The following is a 15,077-nucleotide window of genomic DNA, read 5'->3' as shown; positions in this document are numbered from 1 at the left end:
ACGAGAACGCCCTGGCCACGTAGTGAGCCAAGAGGCGTCGGTCCAGCTCCCGCACCAGCGTCACCGCGCGCTTCACGTGCGGCAGCATCGCGGGCGACCAGGCCTGCACCAGCTGGCCGCGGGTGTGGTGGCCGGACAGTTCGACAGCCACGCGGCGATCGACGGAGTCGACCACGGACTCCGGTGACAGCGCCGCCAGCACGGCGAGTGCGTCGCCCACGTTGAGGCCTCCTTCTTCGGCCGCCCCGCAACACCGGCGCGTGTGCCGCGTCACGTCGGCCAGGAACTGCGCCCTCGAGCTGTTCTTGAGGACCACGTCCTGGTAGGCAGGCTGCGCCGTCAAGGGGCGCCGAGTGAGCACGTGAAACAACTCTCAAAGGGACACAAAAGCGAAACGATAAATCAGTTTAGACTAATAAAGCATTGTTGGAAGGACCCTGCGGGCAGTCATTTTAAAGTAACAGTTCGATTGTTGGATGAGGAAAATGAAGGACGAAGTATCAGTACTTGAATTTCGCGCCGAAACCTCGACGCCGGCACGTCAGTGTGACGTCAGCGATTCCAAAGTGTGCTTTTGCATTTTCGCCGCATTGGCTGAGTAAAGGTTCCCGACACTTGCCATGTTTAATATTTCGTTCCTTTAGGACACAATGTAGTCAACCTGCACCACAATATAATTGGGTAGGCTCTAGAAGATGCCATCAAAATCCATGACGTGACAGCCACCAGGTGCGGGAACGTCAAGGAGGCGTCGCTATCCGTCTTTCGTTCTTGCGCTTTTTCTGGCTTACCAAGAGTCTTATCGTGGTAAGAGTGGTGTTTTTGTGCTGTAGAAAGGTAATTTACTGATGTAGAAGAAGTCATTTTTATCTTTAGTGTCCCTTTAACTTGTCAGTGGGAAAATTTATATATGCCTCAATGCAGCACCTGCGCAGGCACAAATTACTTTCTTAACAAAACATGTCATGAGAAGCCAACAAACAAAGACACCAAGGAAACCGTAGGGGAGATTACTTGTACTTACTAATTTAATTAAAGAAACGATAAATTAATGCCAATGAAAGTGGATGAAAAGAACAACTTGCCGCAAGTGGGAAACTATCCCTCATCTTCGCATCGCACGCCTAGGCTTTCCTTGGTGTTTTTGTCTGTTGGCTTCTCGTGATATGATTAATAAAAATAGGGCCCCTCGGCTAACCCCCTTTCTTGTCTTTCTTAACTAAACGTCGTGTTATGCCTTCAAGCAGGAAAGTAATTGGAACGCCAATGTATTTCTCCGCAAAGTCCGGGAATAAACATCTCGGAGCATGGTGTCATCCTGAGAATTCGTTACAAATGGATCCGCCCTGCGAAATCCATGGCTAGAATTTGTAAATTGCAATATGACCATAATGTGATTAGATAAGAAGTTGATTAGTCATTTTCTTCAAATAGTCGATTATGCATCTCAATTTTTTGTGCAAGTATTGTCCGCCGCTTCAAGTAGACCACCTCATGAACTAGAATTGTGATATCTGTCACAGGAAGCCTTCAATAATTTTCGAGAGTGATCGCTGAAACGCCCTGTATAATACGCTCTAGTTTTCAGTACTAAAACTGGCGTATACTGAAATAAAATACACATGTGTATTGTGATTTTCATTCGTGTATATTTCTCTGGTTCGAGGAGTTTCATGATTCAAGCATAAGTGTGGCTAAAGCTGATGCAAAAAATTGAAGTCATAGAGAGTTACTTCATGCAAACAAGATGTATATTTAAACGTTCATGTTATACTTTCAATGACCCGTGAGGGTGGCTTAGCGGCTATATGGTATTGTGCTTCGAAGGAAGAGGTCGCGGGTTTGACTCCCCGCCGCTATGCCAGCATCTCCACGGGGGCCTAAAAGATCGTGTACTTAGATTTAAGTGCACGGTGAAAAACAATAGATGATAAAAAATTGACCAAGAGTCCCTCGCTACGGCGTGTCCCATAATCAGATCCCGGTTCTGGTGCATAAAAACCCCAGAATATCACTTTTATGCTTTCAACGCCAATTATATTTCCAATTTATTACTTTCAATACTTGCCTAAATAAGGGCTGCCCAGGTCAGCACATAAGCATTTATGTTTGATCAGTTTGACACACCCGCCGTGGTTGCTCGGTGGCTATGGTGTTGGGCTGCTGAGCACGAGGTCGCGGGATCGAATCCCGGCCACGGCGGCCGCATCTCGATGGGGGCGAAATGCGAAAACACCCGTGCGCTTAGATTTAGGTGCACGTTAAAGAACCCCAGGTGGTCAAAATTTCCGGAGTCCTCCACTACGGCGTGCCTCATAATCAGAAAGTGGTTTTGGCACGTAAAACCCCAAATATTATAATTATCAGTTTGACACAACTGTAGAAGTAAATTAAGGGCAATAAAACTATTATGATGACGCGAAAAAAATGACTAACCCTTCTCCTAGCGGTCAATGGCGTTAGGCGAAGCTTGTCCTGCGTGCACCTAACCTTCGTCACGGTTGAGTAACCCAGAAGTAACGGTGCCGGATTGCTTCGGTCACCCGTTCCCTGATCTCGGGATCTTCTTCTCGTTGCTGTCGTATTGCCTGGGCTCGGGCAGCTCTAACAGCTGGATTAGCGCGCCGACGGCGAACGTATTCACAGGCGAGTGCTCGTCGCCGCTCGTCGAAGGCTGCCAGTTCCTCGGGGGAACGCACAACGCGTGGCCGTCCCATCCGTTTTCCGAGACTGAACTGAACGAAAACGCAGCCGGTGCAGCACGCGCGAAACCATTTCCTGCCCTTTCACTCCCCGGCTGAAGGGAAACGACTCTGATTGGTTGCGCGCGTGGCGTGAGCGCGCGCCTATGCAGCTGGAATCCTTGCCAATGACTCCCGCTCCGGCGCAGATGCAGCTGTAGACTCATCAAACTGCCCTTTCCCGCAGTTGCTCTGCTCCGGGAGTAAGTGGGTTATTTAGCGTGACTACGATAACGCCCCTCGTGAGCCAATACAAGCTTCGCTTAAAAAGAAAGAACATTTTGTCATGGTCCGGCAGAAATCGAACCCGTCACCAGCACCTTCCCAGGGCATTCTACCAAGTAGGCTAAGTAAAAGGCTAGAAGATGGCAGGACGAGTGAAAACTAGCCGACATGTAATGATGATGCTGATGACACCGGCAAAGTTTCTATGGAAACTAAGATTTAAGCAGGCAAAATTTAGCATTCAAAACGCTTCCAGCGTCTGGGGTTGTGTCATGCTTCGATTGAACCTGGTCTGTGTTTCTTACCCATGGAAGCATAGACAGAAGGGATGTTTCCCATGGCACGATGATGACCGGACACTGCGCCCTCTGGAGGACGATGTGCGCAGCTTCAGGGTCAGTGTGGAAATTGAACTCCGCACCCGGCACAACGTTACCTCTGCCTGCGGTAAACGCAACGTTGTTAGACAACACTCCCGCAATGCAACAACAATGCGGAGGTAATATAGAACTGCCCTAGCACGTCTCTGGCCTTGGGAACTATAAATAGGGCTCCGGTGGCCGGAATAGGTGCGCTTTATTACCGCCAAATGCAGAAAGTTCTATCCTTGTTACTGAAAATTAACATGATTAAAACGTAAGTGCGCATATACAACTCAAGAAAGAAGTATCTCAACAATACGAATACATGTGCCGTTAAACTGATTCTTTCTATATTCAGCTCCATGTCACTTGTAATAATCACGGTTTTCAAGTGTGAGGAAGTGCTGATGCCGTCGTGATAAGCGTGCCTGTACGAAGCTCCACTGGATCAACAGAAAGCTATTCGTGAGATGGGATCTTTCATATCTGCTATCTTTAATGAAATGGCAACTGAAATTAACTGAAACGACTTTCCGATTGGCCTTATGTCGCAGCTCCCATCAAAGATGTCTACTAGGGGCGTCGGTGGACAACAGGCTAGGGCCATACAGTTGCCATAGTCACGGACGAAGGCAAACTTGAGAAATAACGTCATGTGACAAGCTGAAGCTCTAGTTGAAATAAAATACACGAAAGAATTTATAGACAAAGCACCGCCGCTCGCGACCATATCAGTTGATGAGCAAGCGGTAGCACTTAGTGGCCTCATGGGTGTTGCTTTGGCAGCTGCATTGCATAGAGGAAGGAATCTGATATCTGGCGCAACTAAAAGCAACAAAAAAGAATGGCAGCTTACAAACTGCGTAAGGCATGCTCTTTGCCCTAATTCATGAGCGAGTAAAAATAGGGAGTTACAGATTTTGCGTACGCAAACGGGGTTTGGCTGTACCCGAAGCAACCTTTGCGTACACAAAACATCATGTCCGGCTTGCGTTGTGGTCCTTTGTATACACTTTTGCGTTCTCTTGAAATCCCGTCGGTTTGCGTCCCCTAACTTTGCGTACGCAAAATTTAAAACTCACTAATATAAGCATAGCAAGAGGAAGCTGGCTTATGCAAAATGACTTCCTGGCCTCATAGTCATGTTACCTCCTAGTTTATTTTCTGTTCTTTTTTTCCCTCTTTTTTCACGGCCACTGCCCGAGGATTCGTTCCCTGAGATTTCAGGATATGTCTCTATTCTAAGCAATGTATATTTCACCATTATTCTCTGAACGACCAACTGATTCATGCTCCCCATTGTGTGTCATGTCAAGTCATCGTCGCAAGGTTGGAATTGCGTCATAGACCCACCGCGGTGGCGTAGTGGCTTGGGCGTTGCGTCGCTAAACGCGAGGGCGCAGGACCAAATTCCGGCTGCGGCGGTCCCATTTCGACGTGCACGAGCGAAATGCAAAAGCACCCGTGTACCACATGCATTGGGTACACGTTACAAAACCTCGGGTGGTCCAAATTAATTCGGAGCCTCGAAACGCGTGCATCGTAATCATACCGCAGTTTTGGCACGTAAAAAGTCCAGAATTTAATCTTTAGTTACATCATAAAAAACCAGAACGCCTTTTTATGAGGCATTCATAACACCAATATCCGAATGTTCGAATCATCTGCGCACACTGCCGTCATGGCTGACAAAGAAAATCTTCAAGAATTGCTTAGCTAGGACTGTATAACGAAGCCGTTTTTCTGCATACTATTTTTTTTTTTTTTTTGCTGATTTATGCTTGTGTGGTCCTTTTCGGGCAGACCGTAACCGCGGCCCTATGTAACAAAGTGAATAAAGAACTGGGTATATACCTTGTGTGTTGCCACCCAAGATGACCATCTCTCGCAGGTCTTTGGTGAAGTGCGGGTCCACCAGGAGAGCGATGGCCGCGTTAGTCAGTGGTCCGAGCAGCACCAGGGTGAGCTGTCCGGGTCTCGCCCGCGCGAGCTCGAGGATCTTCAACGCTGCCGGCGCGCCGTCGTCTCCAGCGGTCACTGCGGCGTTCACCCCGACGTCGTAGTGCGCGGACACCTCACCGAAGCCGTCGTCGCCGAAGTAGTGCTCCTCGTGTTTCCAGTCGCCGTCAAGAGGGCGGTCGGCTCCTCGGTAGACGGGAATCTGCGGTAGGCGCGCAACAAGCTTTGTAGTCTTTAATCTTGCCTGGTGCATTGATCCCTTACATGAATCGTGTAACGCTTTGAGAGCAGTGTTGGACGTACAGGAAAACAACCACACCAAGAACCGATCTCGGAAACTAAATCGATATCCGAATGATAAACACATTACGTTTGCTTATATTGGGCAGAATACCGGTTTAACTTTTGTCAATCCTTATAGGCCTACACATAGGTGCGCACTCAAATTAGGCCTCTACGGCTGCACCTTTGAAACTCGCCTAAAGATACATAACATTCCTAAGTGGCCTGTCAAATCGTGGCTATTGATCACTCGCTATGATTCCAAAATAAGCAGTTGCAATATACATATTTTCTCTACCATATACCGAAATAGTGAAGGTTAGCAGTCATTCAATGCGAAAAATTGCATTAAGAATTACTTCTTTAGCTTTCTACTTCTCGTTAAGACGCAGTGAATTCAACTTCCTCATTTCAAAAACAGTTTTTCGGACCAAGAATGGTTAAGATTTGAACGACTCAGTTTAATGCATAATACGATCAGGAGAACAAAGCACGCCACAAACCCCGACGAAGCTTCACAGTTGACCACAGCAGGCATATACCTTTGCAATTTGCTATGATGTGTCATAGTTTGTTCATTTGGCGTTCAAGAACCATAAATTTGAGGCTTGTAAGATATGTTCGATGCTCTCCTTTCACCGTTGTCACGTGAGTTCAATTTATTCGTAAATTAACGGGGTGACTGAGTCCACTTTACACAGTTGTTCTATATCGAGACAAACTACGGTTCTCACGAGGCCGATTTTTCCGGAGGACGCCACTTCAGATTCTCAGGGAAATCGTCACTGGGGAAGTGCCAGCAGCTAATTACATACTTCGCGGAAAACTAACGAAAGACAAGCTGGGCTACAGCAAAACAAATTTTCAAAGTGTACCATTCCATGAGGCTGCCGAATCGGCAAGCATGCAGTGCCACATAAAAAAAAAAAACAATCTCACGTATAAGAGAGTGAAAACATAGGTTCGTTGGGAAACGCATAACTAAAAAAAAAAAACAGGTTGCGGACACACACAGCTCTGACATACCACAAATTAATAAAGTCTGCTTCTATGTTTAAGCACAACAGAAGGGGGCAAGCGAGTGGTCCTAGCAACAAGGCAGTACCTGAATGCTCACGCTTTTATCCGTCTAACGTACCCGCGTAGCACGTCTGCAACGCCTTACCTGCTACGTCTGCAACGTCTGCAACGTTGCACGTCTGCAAAGCCATTCACCTTACGTACTGCCACAACCTCTCACGGCATCACCTCGGACCACGCGAAATTTCACGCAACTTACGTCTGTCCTGCCGAAGACCCGAAGCACGCGCAACGTGTTGTTTCGCGCAGAGTCCACTCCGGTGTTGCCAGCCACCGTAGTAATGGCGGCCACGTCCGCACCAGAGCCTAAGGCGAGACCGATGGCCAGGGCGTCGTCTACGCCCGTGTCCACGTCCAACATAAGAGTCTGCCTTGTCGTGGTCGAACCAACCCAGGCCGACTCATTGACATGGCAGGATGCTCCCAGCGAGGCGACAAAGAACCACACGACTTCCGGCGTCATCGGATTCTTCCGGCTTTGCGAAAGCTAAACGAGTGAAAATAGAATAGACGTGAGATGGGGTGGGTGGGGGAGGGGCAGCTTTGCAGTGTTTGGAGGAGTTGTCTTGAACTCCGAGTTCACTAGAAGAAAGCCTCGACCGGTTTCCTGTTCTTCTCTTCCAGTCTTAGACTGTCACAGACGCGCTTGTCTGTCAAGTCAGCAAACACTCGCTGAACTAGACGATCTCTTAAAATTCCGCACAAGTTGAGCAACTTGTGGCGGGGACCAACAACTTGCAGATGAATCCCGAAAGCTCGGCGCAGGTCCCGAATTTCTGCACTCCTGTCCGTCAACAGCGCGCCGCGGACTTCCCTTCAAACAGAAGGTGGCACAGAGAGTACAGCGGAAGCATTAAGTTTGTCACCACCGGCGGATTGCAGGACACTGGAAAGTCGACTTGGCTGGAATCGTCTGCTACATGTCCCGTCGGCTTTTCGTCAGCCCTTCCTTCCTATCGCTATATTTTTAGCGTTTGTGTCGGTTTTCTTATCTATCCGCCATTGCGAGATAAAACTGAGCCGATACCCTAAATAGCGCCTGGGTTTTTGTGAGACGGTAAAAAAAAAAGGAAACTCGTTTGTATATTAAAAGACCGCGATAGTGGTCGTAGCAGCTTGGAGTCAGCGCCTGTAGACCCTACGTGATAAGGCTGAGTGCTGAAGCGCGCGTTCTGTTATCAGGAGTGATAAGTAAAAAAAAAAACACTTCAAGCGCACCACAATGATATCACTGCAAATACACCCAGCACCCTAAGATGTGGCACTCATGTGACCCAGAGTGCAAGCTTTTCTTTCTCCACGGCGCGTATGACGATGTAGAGAAGCGTAGAGAAGCTACTTTCTCGATCTCTCCCTCAATGTAAGCACTTCCAGCGTGCAGAGCTCCTTGAACATCCAAACGTGTTGTATGTATGTCGGATTATATCATGAGAAGCCAACACGCAATGACACCTAGGGAAACACAGGTGAAGTCACTTGTACCTCCTAATTGAATTAAGGAAATGATAAAGCAATAGCAATGAAAGTGGATGAAAAAACAGCTTGCCGCATGTGGGGAACGATCCCACGTCTTCGCATTACACGTGCGATGCTCTTTGTTGTTTTTTCATCCACTTTCATTCCCATGAATTTACCATTTCTTTAATTCAATTCGTAAGTACAAGTAAATTTCCCCTGTGTTTTCCTTGGTGTCGTTGTTTGTTAGCTTCTCACGATATGATTAATAAAAATGGGGCCCCTTGGTTAACCACCTTTCTCTCGTTCTTGTATGTCGGATTGTAGCTTACATAAAAGATTATTCATTTGTTTATTCTAGCAATTGTCGCAATAAACTAAAGAATAAAAGCTGTTTAGGAAATCTTGATGTGGCCTGGATTTAATCAAATTATTCTGCAGTTTATTTTTGGTTTCTTTTGCTGTTGGTTCGTTTGTTTGTTTTTCAAAAAAAAACGCACTTTACAGCGACCTTTATTCGTAAGGATATACCTTCAGAGTGCGCCCGCAATGCGAAGTTATTTCGTAAGAAACGCAAGTGCAAACGCAAGAAACACAACTATTTCGTTGCGAATGAGTCGTATTCAGCTTTAAGATCACAACAGCTGCAGCATAGAGGGCCGCCACTGTCACGTGTGATCCATATCATCAGAAAAACGGGTGCAACCTTTTTGTAGAGTTTCTGTAGGCTACTTGCCACTCATGTCACCTTGTCGTAGATAGACTTGACCTCCCTGTATACGAAATCGGCACGATTTCTGCGTACGTCGTGTGGCCTTCCCGTAGAGCTCATGATGTCGACTTCCTGAGGCCCGAGTAGCGAGACATTCTGAACACCTTGCGTAGTTGCCCTGTATAGCCTATATCCTGCTGTCTTTCTGATCTCTGGGTATACAGAAATTATGCACAATTTGTGTAGTTACATCCGGCAGACCTTCTCAGGGTTGGGTATGCAAACAAGCTGCAACTTCGTGTAGTTCTCCCGTATATAGATTATATATCCTGCAAGCTTTCTGACGACTGCCTACGCGGGGACTGTGAGACAGTTGAAAGGCAACGCTTGGGCGCTGGTCAAGTAGTACGGCGTAAAGAAATTTATCACTCCGCACATTTAAACCACAACCACGATTTGAATTTTGAGGCACACCGTGGTGTGGCACTCCAGATTAATTTTGACCAGCAGGGGACCTTCAACGTACCCCCAATGCACGGGACACGCGTGTTTTTTTGCACTTCGCTCCCATCGAAATGCGGCCGCCGTGGCGGGGATTTGATACCGCGACCTTGCGATTCGGAGCGCAACATCTGGGACCACCACGCTCACTCCGCCTTTTTTTTTTTTTTAGGTTAATTCGGTTACTACTATCCTGGTGCCTGTGAAATGAATTCATCGTATGTTGCGACTACTTCCTATGAAGGTAAATTTGCGATCAAACACGCACCTTCATTTTCTTTTATTGTTTTTCTTTTCTTTGTTTGCTGGCAGTACTAGACGCACTACTTTTTCGCCAAGAATGACGTCGCTATCCGGAATCACTGTTGCTCCCAAAGCATGGCATGGTAATTTTGAAAAATTATGCCACTGAATTCGTTATTTTCTTTTTGCTACCCTCAAATAACAGTTTTTTTTACGCCTTGCGTTAATTTCAGGGAGACAGATCTTGTCTGCGTGAGCAGATCGGTCATCATTCAAAATACCACAGCTGTTAACTAGGCCTATTCGAGGCTCGCAGAATCGTTGCAATATATTATTTATATAGTGTTGGTGTTCCTTGTTGTGTGCATCGCGTGCTTGTGGGATGCTCAATGGAATTCGAAATTCTGCCTTTAGCGTTTCTCGAGTCGTCGTCGTATTATCTACATTTGTGATGTCTGTGTTGTGCTTATTTACTTCCATTAACGTGCTGCGTTCGCAACATCTCAAGGTGTATGCTCTTCAATATGTGATTTGCGGCTGTGCGCCCTTGCTCCCAATTTTTTACTCTATAGGCATGGGAGTGAATTCAACTCTCTGTCCGGAAATGGCTAGAGGGCAAGCGATTTTGTACTCTGATTCTCGCCTAATTATTTCTGATTAAATGTAGGCTCCGCAAGCTTTTTACATACTGTGAGTACAGAAGTTCTGTAGAGTTAAAGCAGAAAAAACATTGACTCGCAATCCCGGCCCTGCGAAAGTCGATGTACAGCGAAGGTGTTGAAAACCGCCATTGCAACTGCTGAGGTGGGTGTGCAACGCTTTATTGATTTAGAGTAATGGTAGTAGTGATAACTTATAGTAATGGTAGTAATGGTGCTAATGGTAATTTTGACAGCACTCCGCGCTGGTCGTATTGCCATTTCTTTTCCCTTTGCCGCTCCTCGTATTCACGCTGCTCCTCGGGAGTCCTAACTATGCGTTGCCTACCCATAGCGTTGGTGCGACAACAGTGAAATCAGTTGGTAGGCTGTTTATTTTATATGCGAAAGGCTAGTGACGTCACTCCCCGCGTCGCAAGCTGCCGTCGCCGCAGCAGCTTGCGCAACACTAATTTCTACCGGTAAACGCATGCGCCGAGCGCTGCGTGCTTCGCATTGTTCTCAGGAGCGCCGTATCATCAATTATGTGGTTCGGATGCTTGCTTTGTGCTTGTTCTTTATTGAAACGGATGCTGTTCTTTATGTTGTACGCCTGATTCTAAAGAATGTATGAACTTTTCGCTTCACTTTGCCGAGTACTTGAAGGCGTGCGTCACCTCCGCCGCAGGTCGGCCAGGTATTGCACTACCTCCGGGGTCGGCCCACATTTTCCCCAGGGATATGGACACATAAAAGTACCGACCAATCGGAGGCTAGCAACTTCGCTGTAAAATGAACGCCGACAGGCAGCAGGCAGGTCACAAAGACGGCAGAAAATCTGCAGACTTTCTGCACGTTTTATGCAGACCAGGTGGCACATTGCCTGTAAAATTTCGCTAAAAAGACATAAAGAGGCTTTTCGTAAGGGCATACGACCTTTACGAAGTGGCCAATGAGAGTTGTAGTTTATTTTACGGTTGTTCCGGTGTCTCCTTCTATAGCAGCAGCTGGTCGCCAGAAGTGGTGCGGGGCTTCTGAGATCAGTGGATTTGCTCACAGAGGCGGTGCTTCTCGTTTTGTTGCTTTTAGCCTTCTCTTCGTCGTGTCATTTGCGCTGTCTCCTGCTCGTAATTATGAACCAACCAGCCCAAATGCGTACCCTTCTGCAGTTTATTTCCCCTTTGAATTTGTAAGCACTGTGTCCAACTTTTCATGCGTAGCTTTAAGCAGCCCTTAGCCTCAGCAGTAAGTTAAAGACAATCGTCAATATCGAATATGAAGATGCGACTAGCTGAGTGCCTTCGAAAACGTACAAAGAAAAACGGAATGTTGTTATCGCTGCAGTTCTTTAGTGAAATGGCGCAACCCTGGGCGATCGGCCATAAATAAGGCGGTGAAAGAGTGCCGGTTAAGATCGTGTCACTTCAAGATCTCAAATTTTGACATCTGTGCCATTATTTCTTTTTTGAACATGCACACTAAGCCACACTCGAAGGAATGTATAAACTGTTGTAGAGAGCGTTCTTTGTATCTCCAGCAGACAAAATTCTAATATCACAATTATTGTTCCTCTATTCGTGTCTTTCTCTCTGTGTCGTTTCAGTAACTTCTATTCTTCATTTTTTATCCACTTCTTCTGCCCTCAGTGAAGTTTAATCATCATCATCATCAATCAAACTGAACATTGCGTCGTCTGCGTCGGGATGATCAATCAGACTCGAATGTTCTTTTCAGGATTTACTATATATATATATATATATATATATATATATATATATATATATATATATATATATATATATATATATATATATATATATATATATCCCTTTGCAGGTATCTGCCATAATCGTTGTGGTCACTGTCATTATTATCATTCAGTATCGAAGGTCAGAGGATGTATCAAAATCATCATCGTCGTCGAATAAGGAGGCGAACGACCATGGGCTCTTCAACGATCGGACGAGACTTCTGAGGCCACAACAACCTACCTGTGCTCTTGAAGGCAATTGGACGAGACGCTGCCGGGCCAGTGTAGGAATAACTGTTTATTAGTCGTTTTCATTCAGTCTCTCCTACCGATAAGACGTCGAAATCGTGCGCGGGAAAAGAGAGGCTGAACAGCTGAGAGGAAGAAAAAGACCAGCGATCGTGTTGGTCGGAAACCTAGAAAAATAGCTTCTTGATCTGCGGAAGTACAAGCGGTTCGTTCCTCGCTGAAGCCGACCAGGTGTTCCCGTGAGTGGGTGATTGGCCAGGCTTCTCGTTACTTCACTTACCTTTTGAGCTTTTCTCTGTGTATTGGGTCGTCATGTCGTATATCCCGAGAGGGAGGGTCGGCACTCTGGTTTGCCAGCTTGCCGGTCCAAAACTATCCCCTGGAAGGTTTCACTCGGAATGGCTTACGTCACATACCCGTGGTGTTCATGCCAATTGGCTACGGGGCCATCAAAATAAAGAATGCTCACGTGATTCACGGACAGTTGCACACAGCTACAGGCCACTATCTTGAAATTTCGGAGGTCAGATCGTTTGGTAGAAGGGGAATCGTCTGCAAATCCTCAGATCTGGCTTGTGTGTCTGCCTTGCTCCGATGCACAACCTTCGCGTCGTTACTGGTGAGGGCTTTTATCCTGGAGCAGCTGGCATGTACAAAGGGTATTTATTGTTCGTGGTGTGGACCCATCTTGCTTTCCTCAGGAAGTACCAGATGACTTCCAGGCAGCTGACGCGGGGATTGCTTCGGCGTAGCTGCAACACGGTGGTTGACGGCATTCGAGTGCCGGCAGAGTCCATAATAGCAACATTTGCTGAAACATCCTTTCCTATTGAGCCAAAGGTAAGGCCTATTATCTATGGGGTAGATCGTTTGGAACCACGCCCTCTTCAGTGCAAGAACTGTTGGCGTTTCGGACACAGCGGCAACGCCCGTAACTCTGCGACGCGCTGCCGCAACTGCGGTGCAAATCATGCATCAGAAGTCTGCTCCTCGAAATTGCCAAGCTGTTGCTTTTGCCAGGATGTTCACGCAGCCGACGATCCACAGTGTCCATAAAGGTCCCATGAGACCAGAATACTGGAAATTGTACATCACAACAGGTGCTCCAGATCAGACGCATATGCACTTTTAGAGCGCAGGAAACATACATACATACATACATACGCTGATACAATAAAACCTTCTGGAGATATTGTATCAAAAACTACGAGCACATCAGTAGTCGCAGCTGAGGAGAGGGCACTGAGTGGGGTACTAGATCGCTTCCTGACCACCTTTTCTGTTGCACTATGTCAAGTTCTTTCAGCCAATGAATGTCCCTGAATTTTCTAGTTATAAGCTCGCCCCCTTAACCCCTTTTACCTTCCGACATACCACCCGTACCCTCCGTTTCACGTGAATCACCCAGAATGATGCCAACCATAAATGACCTCGCTAGCACGTCTAAATCAAATGTTAGCACTGATGAAGAAATGGTGAATGTGGCTCAGAAGCGCAGGGCTTCTCATTTCTCGCCAACCAAACATGACCATTGACAGACAAAACGCAAGGAAGGTTCTCCGAGCATGAAACAGGTTGATGTATTGAAAGAGGCCGGTGCATCTTCTGTCTTGGAGTAATTATGGCTGAGTTAAAAATTTTCCAATGAAATTGCCGCTCTGTATTGTCTTCTTTAATTGATCTTCAGCGCCTTATTTATAACCATGACCCCGACATAAATCTACAAGAATCGAGGCTGACACCTGTCAAATCATTTTCTTTTATTAATTTTCGCGTCTTCAGAGTAGACCGAATTTATGGCCATGGCGGAGGTTTAATTACTATGGTGCCCTCAAAAATTTTTCACGGGGCTGTTTATTTATTTATTTATTTATTTATTTACGCCTACTGCAGCCCCTACTGGGGCTATAGCAGGAGTGGATAATACAATACAGGAAAGAAATACAATAGGCAACAAAGAAAGTTTAGGCGCAGTGTTGAGGGAGTACAGACAAGAATTCATTTAATGGGAGAGAACGGTTGGTTCCTGGTAGCGAATTCCATGTTTCAATTGTTTTAGGGAAGAACCTATACTTAAAAGTATTAGTGCGTGTTATACATCAAGAAATCATGAATCCGAAATTAGAACTGTTGGCTATTGATTCAGTTCTTTCCAGACCTACTACCTTTGCCATTGTAAACGTTTACTTTCCTACGGGTGTCCGTAGAACAGACTACTTTGACGGTTTATTGGGTAAATCGGACAGAGTTATCATTGCAGTTGACTTTAATTCACATCATATCACGTGGCCTTACCGCTCAGATACGAGTGGTGATCTCCTGTGGTCATGGTTATCATCAAAAAATGTTCGCTGCTGTAATATACGGACTGTAACATTTATGCGCCGAGATTCAAGGTCCGTGATTGACCCAACCCAGGCAGCTGCTGGAGTCAGCGTGACATCATGGACATCTCTAGCCAGCGGAACTCCCAGTGATCATTGCTCTATTCTTTTTTCTCTCATGTGTTCCCCACAGAGAGTCAGGGATAAAGCTTGAAACTTGTCAACAGCAGTACATATAAAAAGATTGTGAAGGAAGCGCCTTGTCCTGTCTGTATTTCTTCTTGTGTGCTGTCACTTTTGGCGCTTAATCTATTGAAAACTGCTATTAACTCATTAACTTCGCCTGAAAAGGCAGAGCGCGCGGAGTAGTTTTTAAAATGTCTGACTGAGGCAGCAGAACAGCCCACATTAGCTATAGAAGTTTAAAAACAAAAAAGGTTACCCGTGGTGGACTGAAAAATGTGAAAGGGCATATCGCCTTAGGAAAGCTGTGTGGAAGAGCCTTGTTCATAACCATAGCCCCCTATATTGGTTTAACTACAAATTTTATGCGGCC

At 46.3% G+C, this 15,077-nt stretch overlaps 1 protein-coding gene across 1 annotated transcript in view; it reads right to left on the bottom strand.

Moving 5' to 3' along the window:
* The window catches only part of LOC142574503 (uncharacterized), an 85,852-nt gene that overhangs the window by 34,825 nt on the left and 35,950 nt on the right, over positions 1–15,077 (bottom strand). Inside the window, exons 8-11 of the mRNA XM_075683566.1 lie at positions 6,849–7,136; positions 5,183–5,489; positions 3,272–3,408; positions 3–331 (exon numbers count right to left, since the gene is read on the bottom strand). Of these exons, the coding sequence (XP_075539681.1) occupies positions 3–331; positions 3,272–3,408; positions 5,183–5,489; positions 6,849–7,136 (1,061 nt within the window). The remainder of the gene's footprint in view (positions 1–2; positions 332–3,271; positions 3,409–5,182; positions 5,490–6,848; positions 7,137–15,077) is intronic.

This window comes from Dermacentor variabilis, chromosome 3 (assembly GCF_050947875.1).
Source record: "Dermacentor variabilis isolate Ectoservices chromosome 3, ASM5094787v1, whole genome shotgun sequence".
Lineage (NCBI taxonomy): Eukaryota > Metazoa > Arthropoda > Arachnida > Ixodida > Ixodidae > Dermacentor > Dermacentor variabilis.
This window is presented reverse-complemented; position numbering and strand designations above follow the sequence as displayed.